Here is a 19,694-nt window from a genome sequence, read left to right as displayed (position 1 = left end):
CTAAAAGCATATGAGTGGCAAATCTATATATTACAGGTCTATGATGTGATATAGATGTAATTTGTAATTTAGGTTATAGCAAGTTAGAATACAATATATTTATTCGAATCTAATTAAGTTTTTACGTTAACAATTACGGTTTCGAAAACCGTATTTTTCAATTATGAAAAAAATTTGTTTATTAATTGTTTTATATTCATAGCCAAGACATCAAAACTCGCAATCAAAATGTGCATCGATCAACCGCTCGAAAGTCAAATGTCTTTAACAGCTGTTAACAGCGACACAAATAGAATTGTAACAGTTATATAATTGAATCATCCGGTAAGTGTTCTTTTCCTGTATCAAACCATTATTACTTTTTTATTTATTTCTCTAATGATTACATGCACAGGTTTTAAATTAACGAAATTAAACAAAAATTAGCATTATTATTTTGCTCGATGTCTCAATAACGCAGAGCAGATCCCTATAAATAGAATTCTTTAAATCCGATCCTGCTGTGTTGAAACATTTCTAGTTAACTATATAATATTTGTTTGGTACGATATAAATCTGCACGTATCTTACGAAAAATTCGTGCTTGTGTTGGCTCACAGCCCCTATCTTGGGAACGAGAAGGGAATCGATAATACCGCATCAGCTGTTTTATACCCCCCACCAGTAGTGCTCCGTTAAGGTCACTACCTGTATTCCTGTACCCCCACGGCCATATTAGGCATGTATACAAAAGAAATGAGGACGTTTCGTGATAAATGAGGCTTTCTTGAGGGCTTTGTTTTCAAGGTGTGTTTATACTTAATCTTTTGCTTTTTACATTAATTATTTCACTGTTAGTAATTGTCTTACATTACTATCTACATGTTATTAGAAATCATCTTCATCCGTTTCTGTCGACAGTATTTGTTTATCAAATCATTTGTATATTGTTCTATGTAAAACAGTCCTTTCTGGATACATTACAAAGCCTGTGAGTCGTAAGAAACAGTCTACAAAGCATGGCATGGCACTGCAACGGCAGCACAAATCAAGAAATGGTGACAAAGCTAAAAGGTAAATGATATCGCAGGGTATAGTTTGAAGAAAATGGCTTAATTAATATAGATAATAGTGCTGGGTTTCTCTTTTTTTAGAGACTATTGTTTATTTTTATGATAATTAGGAACTAAGATTATTCGCAGATGCTGGAATATTGGCAACGGACAAAGCAGAAGCTGCTATGCTCACTGTTGATAGAGCTAAATATTGTCACGAACCAGATCCTTATCTTGACCGTCCTAGGAGAATTGGTTATAACGTGACAATTAGTGCACCACATATGGTAATTATGTTATATATTTTATGTTTGATAAAATAAATACAAAGAGCTTTGTGTGATGACTGAATTTGTGCAGATAATCATCTTGCTTTATTGATATTTGTACAAAACATTAAATAAAAGAAATATATAGTTATAAAACATATATAATATTTCAAATATAATTGCTAATCTAAATGGTGGACTCTCGATATAATTTTCAAAAAATCTCCCAAATATTTTTATAAGTAAATATTATAAATAAATTTTTAGCTTAATGCATTTCTAACTGCTGTTGGGTGTTGATATCCATTTAATTTTTATTGTTATATGAAATATAAATTAATTTTAGTGCACTATACATGAGATATTTATAGCCGAGTATGCTTATATATATGTGTGTGTGTGTGTGGGGGGGGGGGGGTGTGTGAAGCAAGAATATTGAAATTAACAATATCAGAGGAACACTGCTTGAAATGGGGATATCAGAGTAACCTCCTTATCTCACCCTTCTGTTATTTATGTTAAACTTATATTTGCTGATTGGAGATTTGTCAAATAAGAATGTTGATACATTATACGCAAATAATTGCCATCGAAGATAATGTGCAGATTCCTTGAGGTTATTTGTGATAACACTGTTATATAAATCATATATTGTATCTATTGCAGCATGCATATGCATTGTCAATTCTCTCCGATCAACTCTTCGATGGCGCCAGGGCACTTGACGTCGGTTCAGGCTCAGGTTACTTGTCCGCCTGCATGGCGTTCATGGTGGGTTCGCGCGGACGCGTAATAGGTATCGAGCATATTCCCGAGCTGATAGAGATCTCCACCAGGAACGTGCGCGAGGACAATCCGCACTTCCTCAAGGAAAGCCGCATCAAATTTGTCGGTAAGCTGCAGATACTTTACTAACATTGTCCTTGCTATTATCGTCCCTGGAATGTTCCTTCATCAGACAGTAACTCCTCCTCTCGTCAATGTTGCGCTATTCCTTCACACACGTCTTATCATCTCAGTATAAAAATCACCATACAATAGAAACCGTTCAAGATCACCAAATATTACATGTATGCATAGTTCGAATAAAAGATACTCGCGACCCATCCACGTGGAGTAGGTATGTACGTTGCCGTGAAGAGTCGAATGGAACACTGTCCACCGATTGTATGGCTTTGCTGTAAAGGTAAAAGATAAAGACTGCCGACTAACAACAGGTCATTATGAATGCGCCTAGTGGGAGACGGCAGATTGGGTCACGCTGCTGATGGTCCTTACAACGCTATACACGTTGGAGCAGCGGCTGAAACTTTGCCGCAAGAGGTACAGGCATCAGCAGCATAGTTACAATTTGGAAAAAGGTGCTGAAAGAAGCTGTAACAACATGCACGTTTAAATTGTGTGATCTTTGCAGTTGATAGACCAATTGGCTCCCGGAGGTCGACTAATCTGTCCGGTCGTGGCTATAGAAGGTTTTCAAAGGTTTCAAGATTTGCTGCAAGTGGACAGAAACACAGACGGCACAATAACGAAGAAGAAATTGATGCAAGTCTCTTACGTTCCTCTCACAGATCCTACTACTCAATTACGTAATTAAAAATCTTAGGACAAGATTTCACAGCAAATGCGAAATTCGAACAGGTGACGTTAAATAATCGTGTACAAACCTGCTAATCAATGATAATCGGAATTTGTATCGACAAACTAATTTTTTTCGCGTGTGCGTAGACATGCAGTATACTCCTTTTTCAATTGAGAATATATTAATAAACTATATTTTGCATACACTCTCCATTAGTTCTTCTACATTGTCCATTTCTTTTTAAATTAACATGTTGCAAATTATCACAATGTTCATCATTTTGGATTATTATTGTATGTTGCTGCAAAATTCTGGATTTGTTACAACTATGTCAATATCTGTATAATGCTTTTGTTTCATAAAATTCATAATTTCAAATATCAACATCTCCACTTTTTGTGCGACAAAGAATTGTAATAAGTAAAATTTATAATAGAAAAATAAACTTTTTTTAAACAATGAGATAAAGTTTAGTTTTATTTTCGTAAGTTATTTTTAATTGTTTACAAGTTTAATATTTTCACGATCAAAAATTAAGTACAATGTAATTTGTACAGATAGTCTTGGGGAAAAATCCAATTGACAGAACTCGTCAAATCAAACATCTTTGTCTCTAAATTACGAAAATTTTTGCTTTATTCGTAGTCGTACAAAAATACATGAATGCAGAAAGATGTAGTAAGTGTTGCATATGACACCACACGGTGAGGCTGCGAGCTTCATCGAAAATCTTGATATTAAACGAAAATCGCGAACGATTCATCAAATAAAAATGAATAATTTTCTAATGTCAGCAGACGTACTATTTCTGTTTAGGGGACCTAAATAAGACATTTTCAGGACATCCTAAAAATGTCTTAGAAAAGACATCTTTAGGATGTCCTAAAAACGTCTTAAAAAAAGACTTCCTAAGAACGTCCTAAGAACGATGTCGTTTTTTAATTTCTCTAACAATTGGCATTTTGAATTTTACAACAAACTTTCCAAAAATTTTAAAAGAGACATTTTAATTATTTAAGTAATTTACGAGCATTTTAATACTGTCAAAAGTAACCCAGAAGCATGTAAAAAAATTAAGATACCCGTTCATTTTAACCGGGATCTTAATAAATTGTTAACAGGAGCACATGGTGATACAGGAGCTTACTCGGAGGAGTGCTATCTTTTGGTTAGATGTTGATGACAACAACATCTGACAAACATGACAAAATCACTGATGGTAAGTGTATACCGACTAATGCAGTCGATACATTTACCAACATGTACAGGCGTTATGTTATGTTGTTTTAGGTAACCAAAAGATGGCTCTGTTCCGAGTGAGCTTCTGCATCATCATGTGTTCCTGTTACAATTTCATAAAATCTCGGATAAAATGGAGCGTAAGAAAAGAGACAGAAATAGTACGTCTGCTCTTTTCTAGCGTTCGAAGCTAGCCAAAGCGCGGAGCTCACATGTGTATACATGGCTTGCGCATGTGTGCGGGATTCCGTCCCTCGTGCTGCTTGCTGCTTGCGTCTCAAATCTGGCCACACTGCGCGTAACGCGTCTTTGCGTTTTATATATAGCGGTGTATATAGTATGTAGATTTTCCGACGTAAAGAGACATGTGAAGGCGAAGGTCGCGCGGTGTTGTCCAACAATTGTTGGCGATCTCGCAATCGATCCGGTCAAATCGTAACGGTTATCGTGAGACTGTTCAAAGCGGTATATATGTAGTAATTACTTTGAGCGACGAACTGCCGGTTGGGCTGTTTCGTTTGTTTCTTTCAACAATCTAGTCACCACGCATTTCCTCAAAATTCGGTCGTTCATCGTTGAATGCCTTTGCGCAATATTTGTAATTTTGTCGTCCGTTGCGTGCGTGTACATCATGTATGGTCGTTATCACGGTAGAAACAATCAGGAACTCGTTCAGCATCTCAAACGTAAGTAAATCGTATGATTATGCAATGTTGCGTCATATCGCCCTCCTCACCATCGTCTCACTCGCTGCTTCTTGACGTCAAAAGATTTCTGTTTATTTAGAATTGCAACATAGTTTGTGGAATATTTACAATCTGCTCTATTTGAATTCAGGCCAATCCAGCTTTAATCTACTAAACTAGAAAACTGAATTTTCCCGAAAATAAATAATTAATTTTGTTTTTAATTTAAAATAATTTAAATTGATAAAAAGTGAATAAAAACATAGATAAGTTTAAATGTCATAAAATTATGATTATTTCCTGTTGATATGTATATGAAGCCCAAATATATATGACATGTGAAAATAATTTTTAGGAACCAGAGTGATCAAATCTGACAAAGTATTTGAAGCAATGAGCTCTGTAGACAGAGGGAAATATACTCATCCTACTCATGCTTACATAGATTCTCCACAAGGAATTGGTTATGGTGTTACCATTAGTGCTCCACATATGGTATCATTCTTTGTATATATTTTTCTTATCTTTATAGGAAAATGTTGATTCTTTATAATTTGCGTGAAAATTGCTACTTAATTTATATTGTAAGATCAAAAGTCACATGTAAACAAGTTTTATTTAAAAATAAAATAGCAGTCACTTTGACAAATAATAACTGGTACTGATAAAAAACACTGAAAAGGAAATAACAAGAAGACAAATAGAAATTCTTTAGCATGCGTACGCTCTGGAATTGCTTGAAGAAAAACTACGTAGCGGTAAAAGGGCTTTGGATGTTGGTTCGGGATCTGGATATTTGACGACATGCATGGCTATTATGATGGGACCGAAAGGTTTAGCTGTCGGAATCGAACATATTCCAGAACTTCGAACAATGGCTGAAGAAAACATTCGACATGATCATCCAGAACTTTTGCGTGACAAACGCGTGGAATTAATCGGTAAATAAAAGCTACTTTTAAATAATTTATATACATTTTTTTGCCACATACTCTTTCCAGTATAATAAAATTATTTAATCATGATTTAGTTGGTGATGGAAGATTGGGACATGCCGATCGTGGACCATACGACGCTATTCATGTGGGAGCAGCTGCCAAGGAAATGCCACAACCAGTAAGTGAAATGCAACAAATAAAATTAATTTTCTTGAATTAATCAAACATTATCTTTTGATTTATAGTTAATAGATCAATTAGCACCTGGTGGACGTTTAATAGTACCGATGGGTCCTGAAAATTCGGATCAAACGTTAGTGCAAGTCGACAAGACTCTGGATGGCAAAATCAAGCAGCGACCCTTGATAAGCGTAATGTTTGTTCCACTCACTGACAAGGAACGACAGTATTGTCGATCGCGTGATACGTCATGAGATATGTGTTTGCTCCAATAAGCGAGCATCACTTTGTTATTTATGATTAAATTATAACTATTATTTTATTATTCTAATATGCACAAGAAATTTGTTCACAATTTGGTAAAAACATATATAAGTAATAATAAAATTACATCAGCATTGGCATACCCTTATATAAAATATCATTGCAAAGATCAAAATCTTACTACTTTAGATGTTAGTTTAATTGTTTTGTTATATCTTATTCGTTGAAAGAAGTAATTAAATGAGTGTACTTTCTGCTGACAGAATTGTTGATAGTTGATTTAAATGTGATATTTTCTAGTCTTTAAACTATATGTATGAGATTCACAGTATGAGAAAGAGAGAAATAAATATAAACTGATGAATATATTGTCAGTTCAATTTATTTCACATTCTTCTTGCGGATAATACAACTGCCTTGCTTTTTATATGTGGATACCTGTAAAAAAGAATTTAATTGCTACAAAGACCATCCTCAAACAAATAATGCACAATATAATTCTTTAAATACATAAAAAATATTGCTCATATCATAATAGCTTTTATCTCTTTCAAGACATAGAACATAATTTTGATAAATTGCAAATAAAACTGGAATTAAAAAAGAGTTTGACGGAAGTACGAGTTGAATCAGAATAAAACATATAGTTACCGGCATTGTGTTCTAACTAATTCCTCCTGCAGATTCTATTTAATGATCTTATAAGAGATCTTTTTAATTTTAACGCCTGTCTGAAAACAACAAACATCTTTACTGATTTTCATAGAATTGTCAGGCCATGATGCCAGAATGGAGAGACACGAAACCACGTAACCCGTGATGGAGGGAATAACACGTATAATCGAGAATACAATCGAGAACAGTGTAAATCTATGTTTTGACATTTCGATTATCTGAAATAGTATAAAAGAGCAGACATGTTTTTTCTGTCTTGTTCTTTTTGAACGAGATGACAATGAAGATATTGCACGTTTCTTCGATTTACGCATATCAGAAGATGAAAATAATTAATTTTAATAAACATTAATAGACTTTAAAAAGATAAAACAAGACGGTGGAAATGTAAAATTGGGTAAAACAAACAACTACTTGAATAACGAGTTCTTAATTCGTAACTATTATATTGTTGCATTGTCTCACTTTTTTTCATTTTATGACATAAAAGAAGCAGATGTATCTATTAAAGAAACATATAAGATGTACTGGAAATTAGATGAGAGCACCTGGAGAAACTTTTACATTATTTTTACATTTTGCGATGACATTTTGCAAAACAATGTCTCAAACAAATCGCCACAAAAGTTAGTGAATGATTAGAAGCAAGATAAGAATCTGAGCCTACAAAAGGTCGCAAGGAAAATAATATTTATCATATATATATCTTTCTTTCTCATCTCTATTACAAATACGAATTTTTTAAATAATATAGATGCTATATTCAAGGATGAATGTATACAATTATACAATGTCATATTAAAAACAATTACTTTATATATTTATTCCTTTTATATTATATGTACATGGTATGAAAATGCTTGTAATCACATTTATTTTATATTTTAGATTATAAATATGTTAAAAAATTATGTAAATTACGGAGAATTTCTGCAATATTAATATTGTATATTTGTTTATATGTAGTAATAATTTGTCGACATATTTTGTCAATTACTACAATTACTACAATTGTTTTATATATTAAATAGGATGATTTAAAAGTACTTGTACCATGCAATCAAAATATACATAACATAGACAGAGATATAGAACAAGTTTAACTCATAAAAAGTTATAACCATTCTTCGCAGAATGTCTCTTGTGAGAAAACAAGTTTCTATATGTCATATTACTTTAAGATAATAACGATTGAGATCATCTAAATAAATTTATATTAATGTCATTATATTTAAAAAGTTGGTGATTAACTCGTGTCGTGGTTCTATCTGATTTGGAATGTACAAAGGGCAGTGGGATGATGTACTTTATTTATATTTTCAGTTGCGATCGAGTATTAGAGAGCCTTCACCATGTATAAGCTAAGCGCAGCTCCAGATGCTAATCCTATACCTAAGAAAGCACCCATCATTGCAGATGCAACTTCCTTTTCCTGACTGTCTACAACTCTGTGAAATCAATATATATATATATATACATACACACATATATATAAAATATTGTGTATATTATAATTCATAATGAAAGATACTTACGTAGGCGCGAGAATAAACGTTAAATTACAGAGGTAACCGTTGGTTACAGCAAACACGATGGTTATTAAAATATAATATATGTCATTGTGAATATAAACGGGTAGATGATGCCTTGGTTGAGCATTACAAAACATAAGCACGGGTATAAAAATACTTCTAATGACGCTCATGAACATCACGAGCCATGGTTTGCCTCTTGGCTGTAATAAGAAACAAACTTGATCAACATCGTGTAAACAAATATTTGCAAGTTGCATTGAATTGCAGATACTCACCCATTGAAAAATACCAGATAATACTCTTCCAGCGTAATCACCCGTACTGAAGATGAGGTACGTAACCACAGGTACAAAATATATGTCTGTAAAAAATCATCAGATGATATTTATGTTCGAAATCAATAAAACATATTTAATATATGTAAAAATCTCGGCTTACCGTTCCATGCATGGCCTTTGTATTGACTCTCCACCAGCACAGTAACAGCTGGATACACAGCCAATGATATGAAAAATACTAGAAATATGCTAACGCCATAATGCCAGATCCTTTTTATAATTCGTGTATAAGATACACTTCGATCTGCCGAAAAACTGACTTCCCCACTTATCGAATAATCAGACTCCAAGCAATCAGGTACTTTTTCTATCATGTGATGTTTGAAAAATGGCTACAAAACACATGATTTTTATGAAATTCTATTCTTAAAATAACTAGGCTTTGTGAATTTAATTAAAAAAGTTTGTTCATGCAAAAAGAATCGCACTACCAAAAAAATTTGAAAATTGCAGTATTAAATGAATTGTATGTAATTCAAACCCATCTCGACTTTGAATAGATTTTTTATAGTAATGTAATACGCTGTGGCATGTGCAATGTGTTTTGTGTTATGAATTATCATAAGTAGCTTATCATACATTTATAAAACACTTGCGCCTCATGCATCATCTCGTTATAACAAAACAATAATTATTATTAATTGATCTTATTCTGCATATGACAATTGCTGATCGGTTTAAAATTTGAATATATATTAAGGTAACGTCAAACAAAATTAATTTACCGCTCGTTCTAAAACGATGTATGCAATCAGGGATAACAATAACATGGTGTCGCCGATAATGAAATACACCAAGCCGGAAAGTACTGGACTGGCTCCTATCCACAAGGAGCATATTTCAGCTAAGGCTGTGAATATTCCACCAAGAGCTTGCCCACCCGACATAGCGGTTATATATTTTGGTGAAAACTTTCCCACTACACCCATTAAACTGCCTCCAAAAATAGCGCTTGCAGCTAAAAAATTTTATATCATCTTTCTTTTTTTAATAAAATTTATCATTGATATATCTCTTATATTTACAAATCCAAATGATATACATACCATTTACAAGGGCAACTGTCGTCAAAGTAACAATTAGGAACGCATTTTGCCCTAAAAATAAAGATATTGTTTTGTTATTTCGCTATCCGAGAAAAGTAATACCGATTATTTGCTTAGAATATGAAGAATTTTAAAGATAAGATAATTACAACAACTTACACTTATCAGTATCCATTTCTACAAATGTAGTCGTCAAAATAAAAAGCAGCAATATTGTACATTGTGAACCCACCATTCTTATAGTTAGAGAGATTCTTGGAATTCAGAAATTTTTATTATTAAACATACTTAATAATTATTCTTTATTAACGACTTTTGACCTACCTCTTGCTAATGAATGCATTTATTATTAGAAAAAGAGTATTTGGCAATGCACTGGCTACACTTAAGTAAGAAGTAAAACTAGCTTGAAGATCTGTCTTTTGTTCCAATAGTTCTGCATGTGTATAAGTAAGATTTGTCAGATTACTATGAATCTCTCTGAATTTATACATCCAATACTGAAAAAGAAATACTGCTTAAGTAACAGTACGAACAATCAGAGAAAAATAAGGAATTATTTTTTACTTACATCGTCAGCAGTAATAAAAAAACTCCATGGAATTAATGTATTTATTCCGAGCAAATAAAACACTATATATGCAAGATTATATCTGAAATGTTAAAAATTAAAAAGAACGTCATACATATAGTTAGAAATAGATTTTACTATTAAATAATTTTTAAATCTAAATTTTAATAGCATTGGAACATACTTGTCATGTGGTTCATGTGGTTTTAAAAATGGTTTCTCATCGGGAATTACAATATTAGGATCATCTATTTCAGTTTCCAAATCATCTTCAAATTCGCTATCAGATGCACCCCCTAATAGAGGTCTTCTATTGATAGAGTACGACATGACCTCTCTCTAATAAGATAAAAGTATATAAGTGACAAAGTGTGTATATAACAATGCAATAAACGTTTCATCAATCAAATTCTTTTGTTTGTGAATCTACAAGTGAATAAAGCGATTTGTTCACAAATAATCCTGTCAACATTATAGGAAACAGTACTTACGAAATTTTTAATGTAGCTGTCTTACACAGGGGTATTTGTCCTGGCTTGATTTAAGTGTAGAGGAATTCACGAAGAATCACATGCACCTGTCGACAATCGTGAATGATGCATTTCAGATGCTATCACAAGCGAATCTGGCGAGAGGTATGATACGAGAGATTATACTCGGTGTCACGTGTTGTATCCCCCGAATAAGGTGGAAGAATTCAATTGTTATGAGGCATCTTTCGTTTCAGCTCATTTTGTGAAATCGAGATCATGAATCATGACACCTCGTGTCTAGTCAATCTCTCACGCCCACACATATCTGCATGGTATTCTTTGACAATATCACACATACATCATTCCATAGAATTGCAATATTCTAATTTCAATAGGTCCAAACTACCTTCTTGATAAAGTAGGAGTAAGTTTTAGCGACACCCACTAAGATGTTTAGCTCGACGACTGATAAGACGGGGTTTTGTTCATTGTATTGCCAACGAACTGTAACATGCTACAAGATGACTACTTTGACGTGCTTTGGCAGCAGTATCGCGTAATTAGTTGTGTGCGAGATAATCGCTCAGCTGTTCCATCCGAGAGAGAGAGAGAGAGAGAGAGAGGGGTGGGGAGAGAAAGAAAGAAAGAAAGAGAAAGAGAAAGAGAGAGGGATAGTGGAGGTGATTGTCGATGCTTGTAGGAAAACGTACCACGCGAATTTTCCGCACACTGCATCGCCGTATTTATTTTTAGTATCAAGTGTGCCATGTCACGTCGTCACAACGCATCGATGGCATTTTTGCAACGTAATTACGCGTCGCGGAGTTTCTGAGAGAATTCGTTGAGAAACGCACACATACGGATTCCGTTGTCGCTCGCAATAATTCTCTCAAGTGATCCATGCGTTAAGAACAGTGTTCGATCAGAGAATCTACGTGCCATTGAGACTCTTCAGCTTGAAATTCGATCAGAATACAATCATGAAAAAGACACGTTCCAGCATCTTTCGTGATATCTATTATCAGCCCTACGATGATTGTACGAGGCTGAAGCTTTACTCTAGCAGCAAAGGTATTCTGTTTGGTTTAATATGCACACTCAGTATAAGCGTGTGATACTCTTTGATGGAGCACATACAATGCTTATGTTTTATTTTATCCTTGGAAATTATGTATCAGTTTTTGTTTATTTCCGGTTTATTATGATAGAATAATTATTTAATTGCCTGATAAATTACAAATTTATGTTTATTGCATGGTAAATTATGGGTTATAGCGTTTCAACAAGTATCAATGATTATTTACTGTTTTGCAGCTAGTTTACAGTTGCTGCAGCGTATGTCATTACTGAAGAGATTAAAGGTTCACAATGGTTGTGTGAACTCTATTTGCTGGAACAGTGGTGGAGAATTGATACTGTCTGGTAGCGACGATCAGCATCTTGTTCTGACTAATGCTCATAATTATGAGGTATATTGATATTTTGTATTATAATAGTCAAGATTAAAGAGATACTCTGCATTTAGCGACTTACATTTAAAATGATTTTATTAATACATAACGATCATTATATGTATATTTTTGGTAAAAGCCCAAATAGCACACATGCTGTGCATATTATAATTTAACAGTCAGAATGTCACCACATAATCAGTAATTGATGCATATTTTTGGTGAAATAATTCTGTCACTACCTTTAACTTGAAATTTATTTATAGATACTGTAAAAGAAAATTGTGCCAAGATTATTTTTGATTTTATCCTTGGAAATCATGCGTCCAGAAAATTATGCTTAATTATGCTCAGTGATCTTCAAGATATTTTCTTACTTCTGAGTTCTAAAAATAAAATATATTTATATTAACTAGTGAACAATTATCATATGTCTCATTGTATAATTTATCTGTAAATTTCTTGATGTATTTGTGTACTTTCTTTATATTTTATTTAATTTTTTTAGACCAAATCTTACAAATATTGATCGATAAAATTACTATCTTAATTTTACTTTTTTGTAAAGCATAAATATAAAAACAATTAAAAAAAAAAAATATATATATATATATATTTTTTTTTTTTCTTTTTTCCTTACAATATCTAATAAAAGAATGTTTCTTTATTTTAAATTATAAAATGCATTAGGTATAGTTATATTGTTGAATGTGACTATAGAATGTGAAGAGGAAGTTGTATAAGGTACATTGGCATCAAGCCTTTTCAAGGAAATATCTTGGATAGTTAATTCTAGTCAAGGTTCAACATTGACATAGTTAGAAATACAGATGCTGGTGCCAAACCAGCAAGTCCTTCAGATGTACATACTAATTTTATCCTGTCGTATCATTAATTTAGATTCTGTAATGAACTTACTAATTAATTGTAGTACAGTACTCATTACGTACATTGTATCACATTGTTCTATCTTGGAATATCAACAAGATATTTCATGAATAATTTAAAAAAATTTAGATGCAGGCTTTGTTTTACTTTATTTTTATAAAATCTACATTGCGGAGAGATCATTTTTTGACTGTGTCACATATTTAATTTAACAGTTAAAAATAAAAAAAATATGAATAATATTTTATATATATATATGTTATTTTTTTATTCAAGGTGTTAACAGACTATAAAACAAGTCACAGAGCAAATATTTTTAGTGCCAAGTTTTTGCCTAATAGTGGAGATCACCGTATTGTTTCTTGTAGTGGAGATGGCATTATTTTGTATACAGGTAAATATTGACAGAAGCTTGAAGAACAAATAATGATGAAATATGTTATTGACTTTATCAGACAAGATTGACTTAATCAGTCCTCTATGCTGACAGCAATGTTATATTCGCAGATCTGATGAGAAGAACAGAAACGTTTCATAATCAATTTACTTGTCACACTGGCACTACTTACGAAATAGCGACAATACCCGGTGAACCGCATAGTTTTCTAAGCTGTGGAGAAGACGGAACTGTGAGATGGTTTGATCTCAGAATAAAGGATAAGTGTAGTGCCGCAAGATGTAGGGAGGTAAGCGTTATATTGACTTCGATCTTTGTATAATACATTTGATTATTTGAAGTCATATGTTATATATTCCGGATATGTTGTATTATATAATATAGCATTTGAAAAATCTTTTTTCAATTATTCTTCTAGGATGTGTTAATTCCATGTCAAAGAGCTGTGACCGCTTTGTCTGTAAATCCCGTATTACCTCATCAAATAGCGATTGGATGTTCTGATAGCACTGTAAGAACTTTCGACAGAAGAACTCTCGGTACATCAGCCACTGGTAATCTTTGCGGGACATAATTGTGCTCTATCACAATGCAGCATATCATGGTTACATATGTATGCATACTTTTTAGGTTGGACGGACGTGGGAGGTGCGGTGAGACCACTATGCAGTTTTACTGTCCCAGAATTCGAAGGTAATTCTTACAGGATTACATCGTTGAGTTATAGTCCGGATGGACAAGATGTTCTTGTTAGCTACAGCAGTGATCATCTCTATTTATTCAGCATCAAGGTAATACTTTAATTTTTTCATTTAATTATAAAATAACATTTTATCCATATTTGTCACAATGTTGTCTCTGTTTTACTTAAATCTATATTTGTTCCCGAGATATTGTTTGTTTTCGTGTATATTAATTACTTCTCAAATTAATTATTCAGGATCAAGGCAGTTTGCAATTGCGGAAAGACGCGACAATGGGAAAAGGAAAAGGAAAGAAGCATCCGTTAAGATCGCCTCAACCAGTTCGTCGCTTGAGACTTCGCGGTGATTGGTCCGATACCGGTCCTGATGCACGTCCGGAAAGAGAAGGAGGACGTCGGAGTGGTACCGGTAAATGGATATTCCTTATTGTACTCCTATATATGTATATATATATTTTATGTGAAAAATATTAGTATCGTGATATCGTGTTCAGAGATCGCCCAAGCAAGACCGGTGTTACACACGTCTCTGATGCAGAGAATGACAGATGTGCTCAGCAGAATGTTAAACGACCCTGCCACTAGAGCTGCTTTGAGTGGCGGGGGTGAAGACAGTTTGGAAGGTGTCATCGAGCAACAGGAAGGTATACAAAACGCTGAGAATAATCTCGAGTCGAATGCGGAAAGGAATAATGAATCGGCCGAATTAAGCGCAGAACAGAACAATAATCTAGAAACAAGTGGTAATGAAAATAGATATTTATATGTGCATTACATATGCTACGCATTTTTCAACACTTGATTCCATTATTGTGCCATTTTTAGGAAATACAAGTTCGCACACTGATGGAGCTGAAAATACAGACGCAGACGAAACGACTAATACTGACAGATTCCAGACGAGAGAGATGGAAGAAAACCGGGGATATAATCAGTCAGCATCAACGAATACATCAGCGAATGTAAATGATGTTTCTATGGAAACTGAATCTAGTCAAACCGACCAAGCGCAAGCCGTTTCTGCAGAGTATACGAGTAGCCATGATAGAATTGCGCATAGTGACGTATGGGATCGAAATAGAAACGAAGATGAAGCTTCGCGTGCAAATATAGCTAGTAAGCAGGAAAATATGATGGAGAATCTTCAAGATAGATTAACAACGATGCGAGATGGTTTCCTCGAAAGGTAAGACTAAATTTTTTTTTTTTTTTTTTTTTTTTTTTTTTTTCATTAAGGCTATTAAATTTGTATGTTTTTCTTTGAAATATGAATGCATGTTTCAATTGACAAAAATCTCATAAAGATATTTAATTAATTAAAAGACAAAAGTGGTAGGATTTTGATGAAAAATAAAAAATCTAGATTATTTAAAAAAAATTTAATATGTTACTTTTAATGTATGCATATGTGTGTAGACATGGCAGTGAACCTGCTGTGAGTTTAACATATTCTGACAAAAGCTCAACTAGTGCTACAATATCGCTTGGTGTCGGCGATGAAATGACTCGTGACAGTTATCATCCAGGTGAGGATTTTGAAATTTATTCTCATTTCAGATATATAAGTATATCGTATTTGTACACTGATTTCATACAATTTGTTTGTCAGGGCCATCTGGAAGTAACAGCACTGGAACTCTTGATGCAGGTCCCAGTAATAATCATAGACATCACCACTATAGCAATGTTAGAGAAAGTAAGTGATATTTCATTTTTTACTCTTTGATGGCGTTACAAGTTCTAATATAACATATTCGTATATTTGCAGAAACTGAAGAAGCAGCATATATCGATAGCGACGATGAAGATATTCAATCGGGTGAAAGGTCTGTTGAAATGTTACGACAGAGGTTATACTTAAACTGTTCCATGAAATTTTTCTTTATGTACAATATTTTTTTTTATCTTCGTAGATTACTAAATCCAGTCGAAGCTGAGATGGACGAAGCGATTGCCAATGTTCGTTCGTCACAAGGACACGAGACGTTCGATGATACTTATCTAACGGAACTCTGCGTAAAACAAAAGTACATGGGCCATAGGAACGCCAGGTATCGTCCTTTGATTCTATCTTCTGATGACGTATATGAAATTCAACTATTAATGAGAAAGATACACAAGCAATATATATGCTCCATTTCATGTGTGGGTGACATGTCGGAGATTATTTAAAAAATCCTGTTAGTTGTAGTTACTAGATTAACACGATAATAAAGTAATTACGCCAAGAAGCTGACGAGGATGAATGTCTTTGAGATTCGGATTATATATTCGGATGATAATTCATAGTCAGTATACACCAAATCTATTTGGCGAGTTTGGTTGGTGTCACCTTGAATGACTATAACTTGGACTGAGTTCTAATCAAAGTGTATAATATCTGAAAGATCGGAAGCCAAATCATTGACCCATGTAGTTCCGAAAAAGCCTCCGAGCGGACTGGGCGGACTGTGCGATGTTAAGCCGCCAAATTATCTCTGATCGTTCGCCTTTTCTCCACTTTTGACTCTAGTTTCTTTAGGACCATGATTAAGGAAGCGAATTTCTGGGGCGACGATTTCGTCATGTCGGGCAGCGATTGCGGTCACGTATTCGTGTGGGAAAGGGACACCGCCAGACTGTGCATGCTGTTAGAAGCGGATCAACATGTGGTCAACTGTTTGCAACCTCATCCATATCTGCCGATGTTAGCCACTTCTGGCATTGACTATGATGTGAAACTTTGGGCACCGATCAATGACGAGCCGAGCTTTGATGAAAAATTCGCGGAAGACGTAAGTAACTTTATTTCAAAGAAAGACTTTATAAAGACAAGACTTTATTTCAAATATAATACAACATATATACAACATATATATATATATATGTATATATGTTTTAGTTGAAAAAGAGAAATGCAGTTATGTTGGAAGAGACCAAAGACACAATCACTGTACCTGCGGTTTTTATGATCAGAATGCTGGCATGTCTCAATCAAATACGCAGAGGTAGTGAATATTTATAATAGTATTCTCAGGATCTCTTGGTGGTAGTTTACTATACTAAAAAAAAGTCGAACAGGAATATATAAGTAGGAATAATAAACTGAAGATTTCGGAGTCTTCCATTTTCGTGCGCAGGTATTAAAGTACATGACGCTTTTCGTTGGATGATGTAAAGCTTTATCTGAGTTTTATTGCATTGGATGTGTATTTGTCCAAATTTCTTACTTCAGTAGGTACAATATCGGTCGATTAATCTAATTTTTCTTTTTTTCTTTCTCTCAATGTGCAAACCAATATTTGATTACCGCGTTTCTATGTTCTTAAGTGTTATCTAAACTCCAAGTTATTTTCGCAGTTCCTAAATGCACATTTTCTTATTAGCCAAAACATTTCATACTTGTTCTATTACTGTTTGTTTGATAAAGAACGAACAAAAAATGACATGTTTATTTTTAAAACTATCTATTTGAATTTTATTTTATCTTTTTTTTTATTTATTGTTAAAAATATTTTCAAAGTTATTATGCTATTTATCGATTGTTATGTCAAAATAAACATATCGAATATATATCCATATTTTAGGTAATATTTTAATTTTATGTATATATTTAATTTTTTACACACACATACACACTATGTGCAAACATTATTTTGAGTAATAATTTTGCGTAGAATCATATAATTTTTCATGAAAAATATGAAATTGCTATTTAGAATTTTTGAACAGATAAATAAAAAAATAGTCTATAGAAAGTATGTAAATCCACTCGTTTTGTTATATTTATTGTATGCAACCAATAATTTTAGTGCAAATGATTTAATTCATTTTACTTGTATTTGTATGTAGCATATAGAATGTACGTATATGCATATTGTTTTATACGCATAATATTATATATATGTGTGTGTATGTGTGTGTGTCTCTGCGCGCGCGCGCGCGTGTGTGTGTGTATACTTTATACTTGATAAAATATAATTCATTCTAATCTTCGAAAATTTGCTTTGAACCAGGAAATCAAAACTGAGGACAAAACAAATAAGTAATTTTTAAAGAAATGTTCAATTATAATCTTCTTTTGGAAAGAAAATATTCAAAATCATAACTACTCATTTGTTCTCACATCAAACATTACTAAATACACATGTCACTAAAATGTATTTAAGAAAACACTGAATTGCTGTTTGTTTGTCCGTTTAACAAAATTGCACAAATTATGTCAATTTTGTAGGTCGGGGCCGCAACAGGAGACGGAGCAGCGACGAGAGCGGCGAATTGCGAGGTGGCTAAATCATTTTCGACGATACTGCAAATGGTGATAAAAGTGAAAATGCGTATCACTGCGACTACAATTTATCGATCGAACCATCGAACCTTGAACGTTTTAATCAGGAACGAACGGATCTCGTGATGTACGTGTATAAAGTGCAATTCAAATGGTATATCAATGTAGATACATTCATAAGATATCCTGTGGTGTTACGAATGTCACCACGTATTTGTATATACCTTGTGCTTACAATATTGTATCAAATGGGGAGAGAATGGATTTTATTCATTTCATGAATACCGAAGTCCGAATGTATTTTTTTTTGCCACTTTATATATGCAATCTTATGCGAAATTTTTAATGGATTCATATTGTTTAGTGTGTTTAGTACGAAAAATGTAGTTTTGTTGTATACATTTTACAATTAATTTAAACTGTATAGTTATTGCAGTATATTGGCTCCGAATGATATTTATGCGATTTGTATTATTATCATACGACACATGTATAAAAGCACAGCAAAGCTCACTTTTGCAGACAAGTTATTCTCGTTGAAACAAACAATGGAAATTTAGTATATCCTTGTTGATTTTTCAAATTTAATACATTGGTCAGAGGAACGTTTCGTATCCACTTTACGTGCATATTTTGTTGTGTATTATTAGATTCTAAGTAGGCGAAGGATGTGTCGATTTCCGTGATGACAGTGAGGTGACAAAAAAGTATTGACTCGCGCGTAATCAGAAGCTTGAAATTGTAAGTTTACATGTGAACTTTAATTATTTATTTTAATTATTATACAATCTTATGCATGCTTTTTTCTATATATTAGAGTAAAATACGATTCCATAAAAATTTTGCAGAATTATATTTCACGCTCAAGAGTATGACTACATAATACTGGCTTGCAGCTTAATGAGCAAGAGGAACATTTTATCTTCTGTTATTGTAAGCATAATGTTGTGTAAATTGCACAGTCAACTTTTTGCGTCTGTTTTGTCGTTGTTTACAGTTTACTCCTTTCATCCTCGGAATTCCAAGAATAATAAGAATAGCAAAGTTGATAATACAATTTGATCTTGTAGAAGAGGATAATGCGATACCAACGATTATTAGAACATTGAAATTTCTATCGTAAGGCGAACTGTAACACATGCCTTACAGGCCTTTAAG

At 33.3% G+C, this 19,694-nt stretch overlaps 3 protein-coding genes across 11 annotated transcripts; 2 read left to right on the top strand and 1 right to left on the bottom strand.

Moving 5' to 3' along the window:
* The first annotated feature begins 33 nt into the window (after positions 1 to 33).
* LOC105669161 (protein-L-isoaspartate(D-aspartate) O-methyltransferase) lies at positions 34 to 6,558 on the top strand. 5 transcript variants are annotated; one of them, XM_067352750.1, is made up of 9 exons: positions 34 to 324; positions 600 to 786; positions 945 to 1,053; positions 1,171 to 1,321; positions 1,970 to 2,195; positions 5,166 to 5,305; positions 5,526 to 5,751; positions 5,841 to 5,926; positions 5,994 to 6,558. In XM_067352750.1, the coding sequence occupies exons 3-9, from the start codon at positions 1,004 to 1,006 to the stop codon at positions 6,180 to 6,182; spliced, it is 1,068 nt and encodes a 355-aa protein (XP_067208851.1). In that variant the 5' UTR covers positions 34 to 324; positions 600 to 786; positions 945 to 1,003; the 3' UTR covers positions 6,183 to 6,558. The 5 variants fall into 5 exon arrangements, with proteins under 5 accessions (XP_067208851.1, XP_067208852.1, XP_067208854.1 ...); XM_067352752.1 differs by having other exon boundaries at positions 36 to 324; positions 1,182 to 1,321; XM_067352751.1 differs by lacking the exon at positions 600 to 786.
* A 1,107-nt stretch (positions 6,559 to 7,665) lies between these two features.
* Positions 7,666 to 11,333, bottom strand: Ent1 (Equilibrative nucleoside transporter 1). Of its 2 annotated transcripts, XM_012362045.2 has the most exons (11): positions 10,849 to 11,331; positions 10,542 to 10,696; positions 10,358 to 10,439; positions 10,111 to 10,286; positions 9,946 to 10,040; positions 9,787 to 9,837; positions 9,466 to 9,698; positions 8,841 to 9,072; positions 8,678 to 8,763; positions 8,403 to 8,602; positions 7,666 to 8,315 (listed from the first exon to the last, which is right to left on the bottom strand). In XM_012362045.2, the coding sequence occupies exons 2-11, from the start codon at positions 10,685 to 10,687 to the stop codon at positions 8,204 to 8,206; spliced, it is 1,413 nt and encodes a 470-aa protein (XP_012217468.1). In that variant the 5' UTR covers positions 10,688 to 10,696; positions 10,849 to 11,331; the 3' UTR covers positions 7,666 to 8,203. The 2 variants fall into 2 exon arrangements, with proteins under 2 accessions (XP_012217468.1, XP_012217467.1); XM_012362044.2 differs by having other exon boundaries at positions 8,403 to 8,763; positions 10,849 to 11,333.
* A 202-nt stretch (positions 11,334 to 11,535) lies between these two features.
* Positions 11,536 to 19,513, top strand: LOC105669258 (DDB1- and CUL4-associated factor 6). Of its 4 annotated transcripts, none has more exons than XM_012362126.2 (16): positions 11,542 to 11,901; positions 12,145 to 12,299; positions 13,446 to 13,563; positions 13,677 to 13,855; positions 13,985 to 14,120; positions 14,197 to 14,357; positions 14,507 to 14,678; positions 14,764 to 15,012; positions 15,095 to 15,455; positions 15,686 to 15,795; positions 15,879 to 15,965; positions 16,038 to 16,095; positions 16,183 to 16,320; positions 16,782 to 17,043; positions 17,151 to 17,256; positions 18,483 to 19,513. In XM_012362126.2, exons 1-16 carry the CDS (start codon positions 11,811 to 11,813, stop codon positions 18,539 to 18,541), a joined length of 2,442 nt encoding a protein of 813 aa, XP_012217549.1. In that variant the 5' UTR covers positions 11,542 to 11,810; the 3' UTR covers positions 18,542 to 19,513. The 4 variants fall into 4 exon arrangements, with proteins under 4 accessions (XP_012217546.1, XP_012217549.1, XP_012217547.1 ...); XM_012362127.2 differs by having other exon boundaries at positions 11,548 to 11,901; positions 16,791 to 17,043; XM_012362123.2 differs by lacking the exon at positions 17,151 to 17,256 and having other exon boundaries at positions 11,536 to 11,901.
* Positions 19,514 to 19,694: the final 181 nt, after the last annotated feature.

Source organism: Linepithema humile, chromosome 4 (genome assembly GCF_040581485.1).
Source record: "Linepithema humile isolate Giens D197 chromosome 4, Lhum_UNIL_v1.0, whole genome shotgun sequence".
NCBI classification, from domain to species: Eukaryota; Metazoa; Arthropoda; class Insecta; order Hymenoptera; family Formicidae; genus Linepithema; species Linepithema humile.
The sequence above is the reverse complement of the archived record's forward strand: the minus strand, read 5'-3'. Positions and strand labels throughout refer to the sequence as shown.

What these genes read in the sequence shown, in the direction of transcription:
- LOC105669161 (XM_067352751.1), top strand. Translation starts at nt 1,004, where the DNA reads ATGGCACTGCAACGGCAGCACAAATCAAGAAATGGTGACAAAGCTAAA. An exon ending in CAATTAGTGCACCACATATG is followed by an intron (nt 1,322 to 1,969) that starts GTAATTATGTTA and finishes TATCTATTGCAG; the next exon opens with CATGCATATGCATTGTCAAT. An exon ending in CAAACGCGTGGAATTAATCG is followed by an intron (nt 5,752 to 5,840) that starts GTAAATAAAAGC and finishes ATCATGATTTAG; the next exon opens with TTGGTGATGGAAGATTGGGA.
- LOC105669258 (XM_012362123.2), top strand. Translation starts at nt 11,811, where the DNA reads ATGAAAAAGACACGTTCCAGCATCTTTCGTGATATCTATTATCAGCCC. An exon ending in GCTTTACTCTAGCAGCAAAG is followed by an intron (nt 11,902 to 12,144) that starts GTATTCTGTTTG and finishes ACTGTTTTGCAG; the next exon opens with CTAGTTTACAGTTGCTGCAG. An exon ending in TCTATTTATTCAGCATCAAG is followed by an intron (nt 14,358 to 14,506) that starts GTAATACTTTAA and finishes TTAATTATTCAG; the next exon opens with GATCAAGGCAGTTTGCAATT.
- Ent1 (XM_012362044.2), bottom strand. Translation starts at nt 10,687, where the DNA reads ATGTCGTACTCTATCAATAGAAGACCTCTATTAGGGGGTGCATCTGAT. An exon ending in TTTTTATTACTGCTGACGAT is followed by an intron (nt 10,287 to 10,357) that starts GTAAGTAAAAAA and finishes TTTCTTTTTCAG; the next exon opens with TATTGGATGTATAAATTCAG. An exon ending in GACAGTTGCCCTTGTAAATG is followed by an intron (nt 9,699 to 9,786) that starts GTATGTATATCA and finishes AAAATTTTTTAG; the next exon opens with CTGCAAGCGCTATTTTTGGA.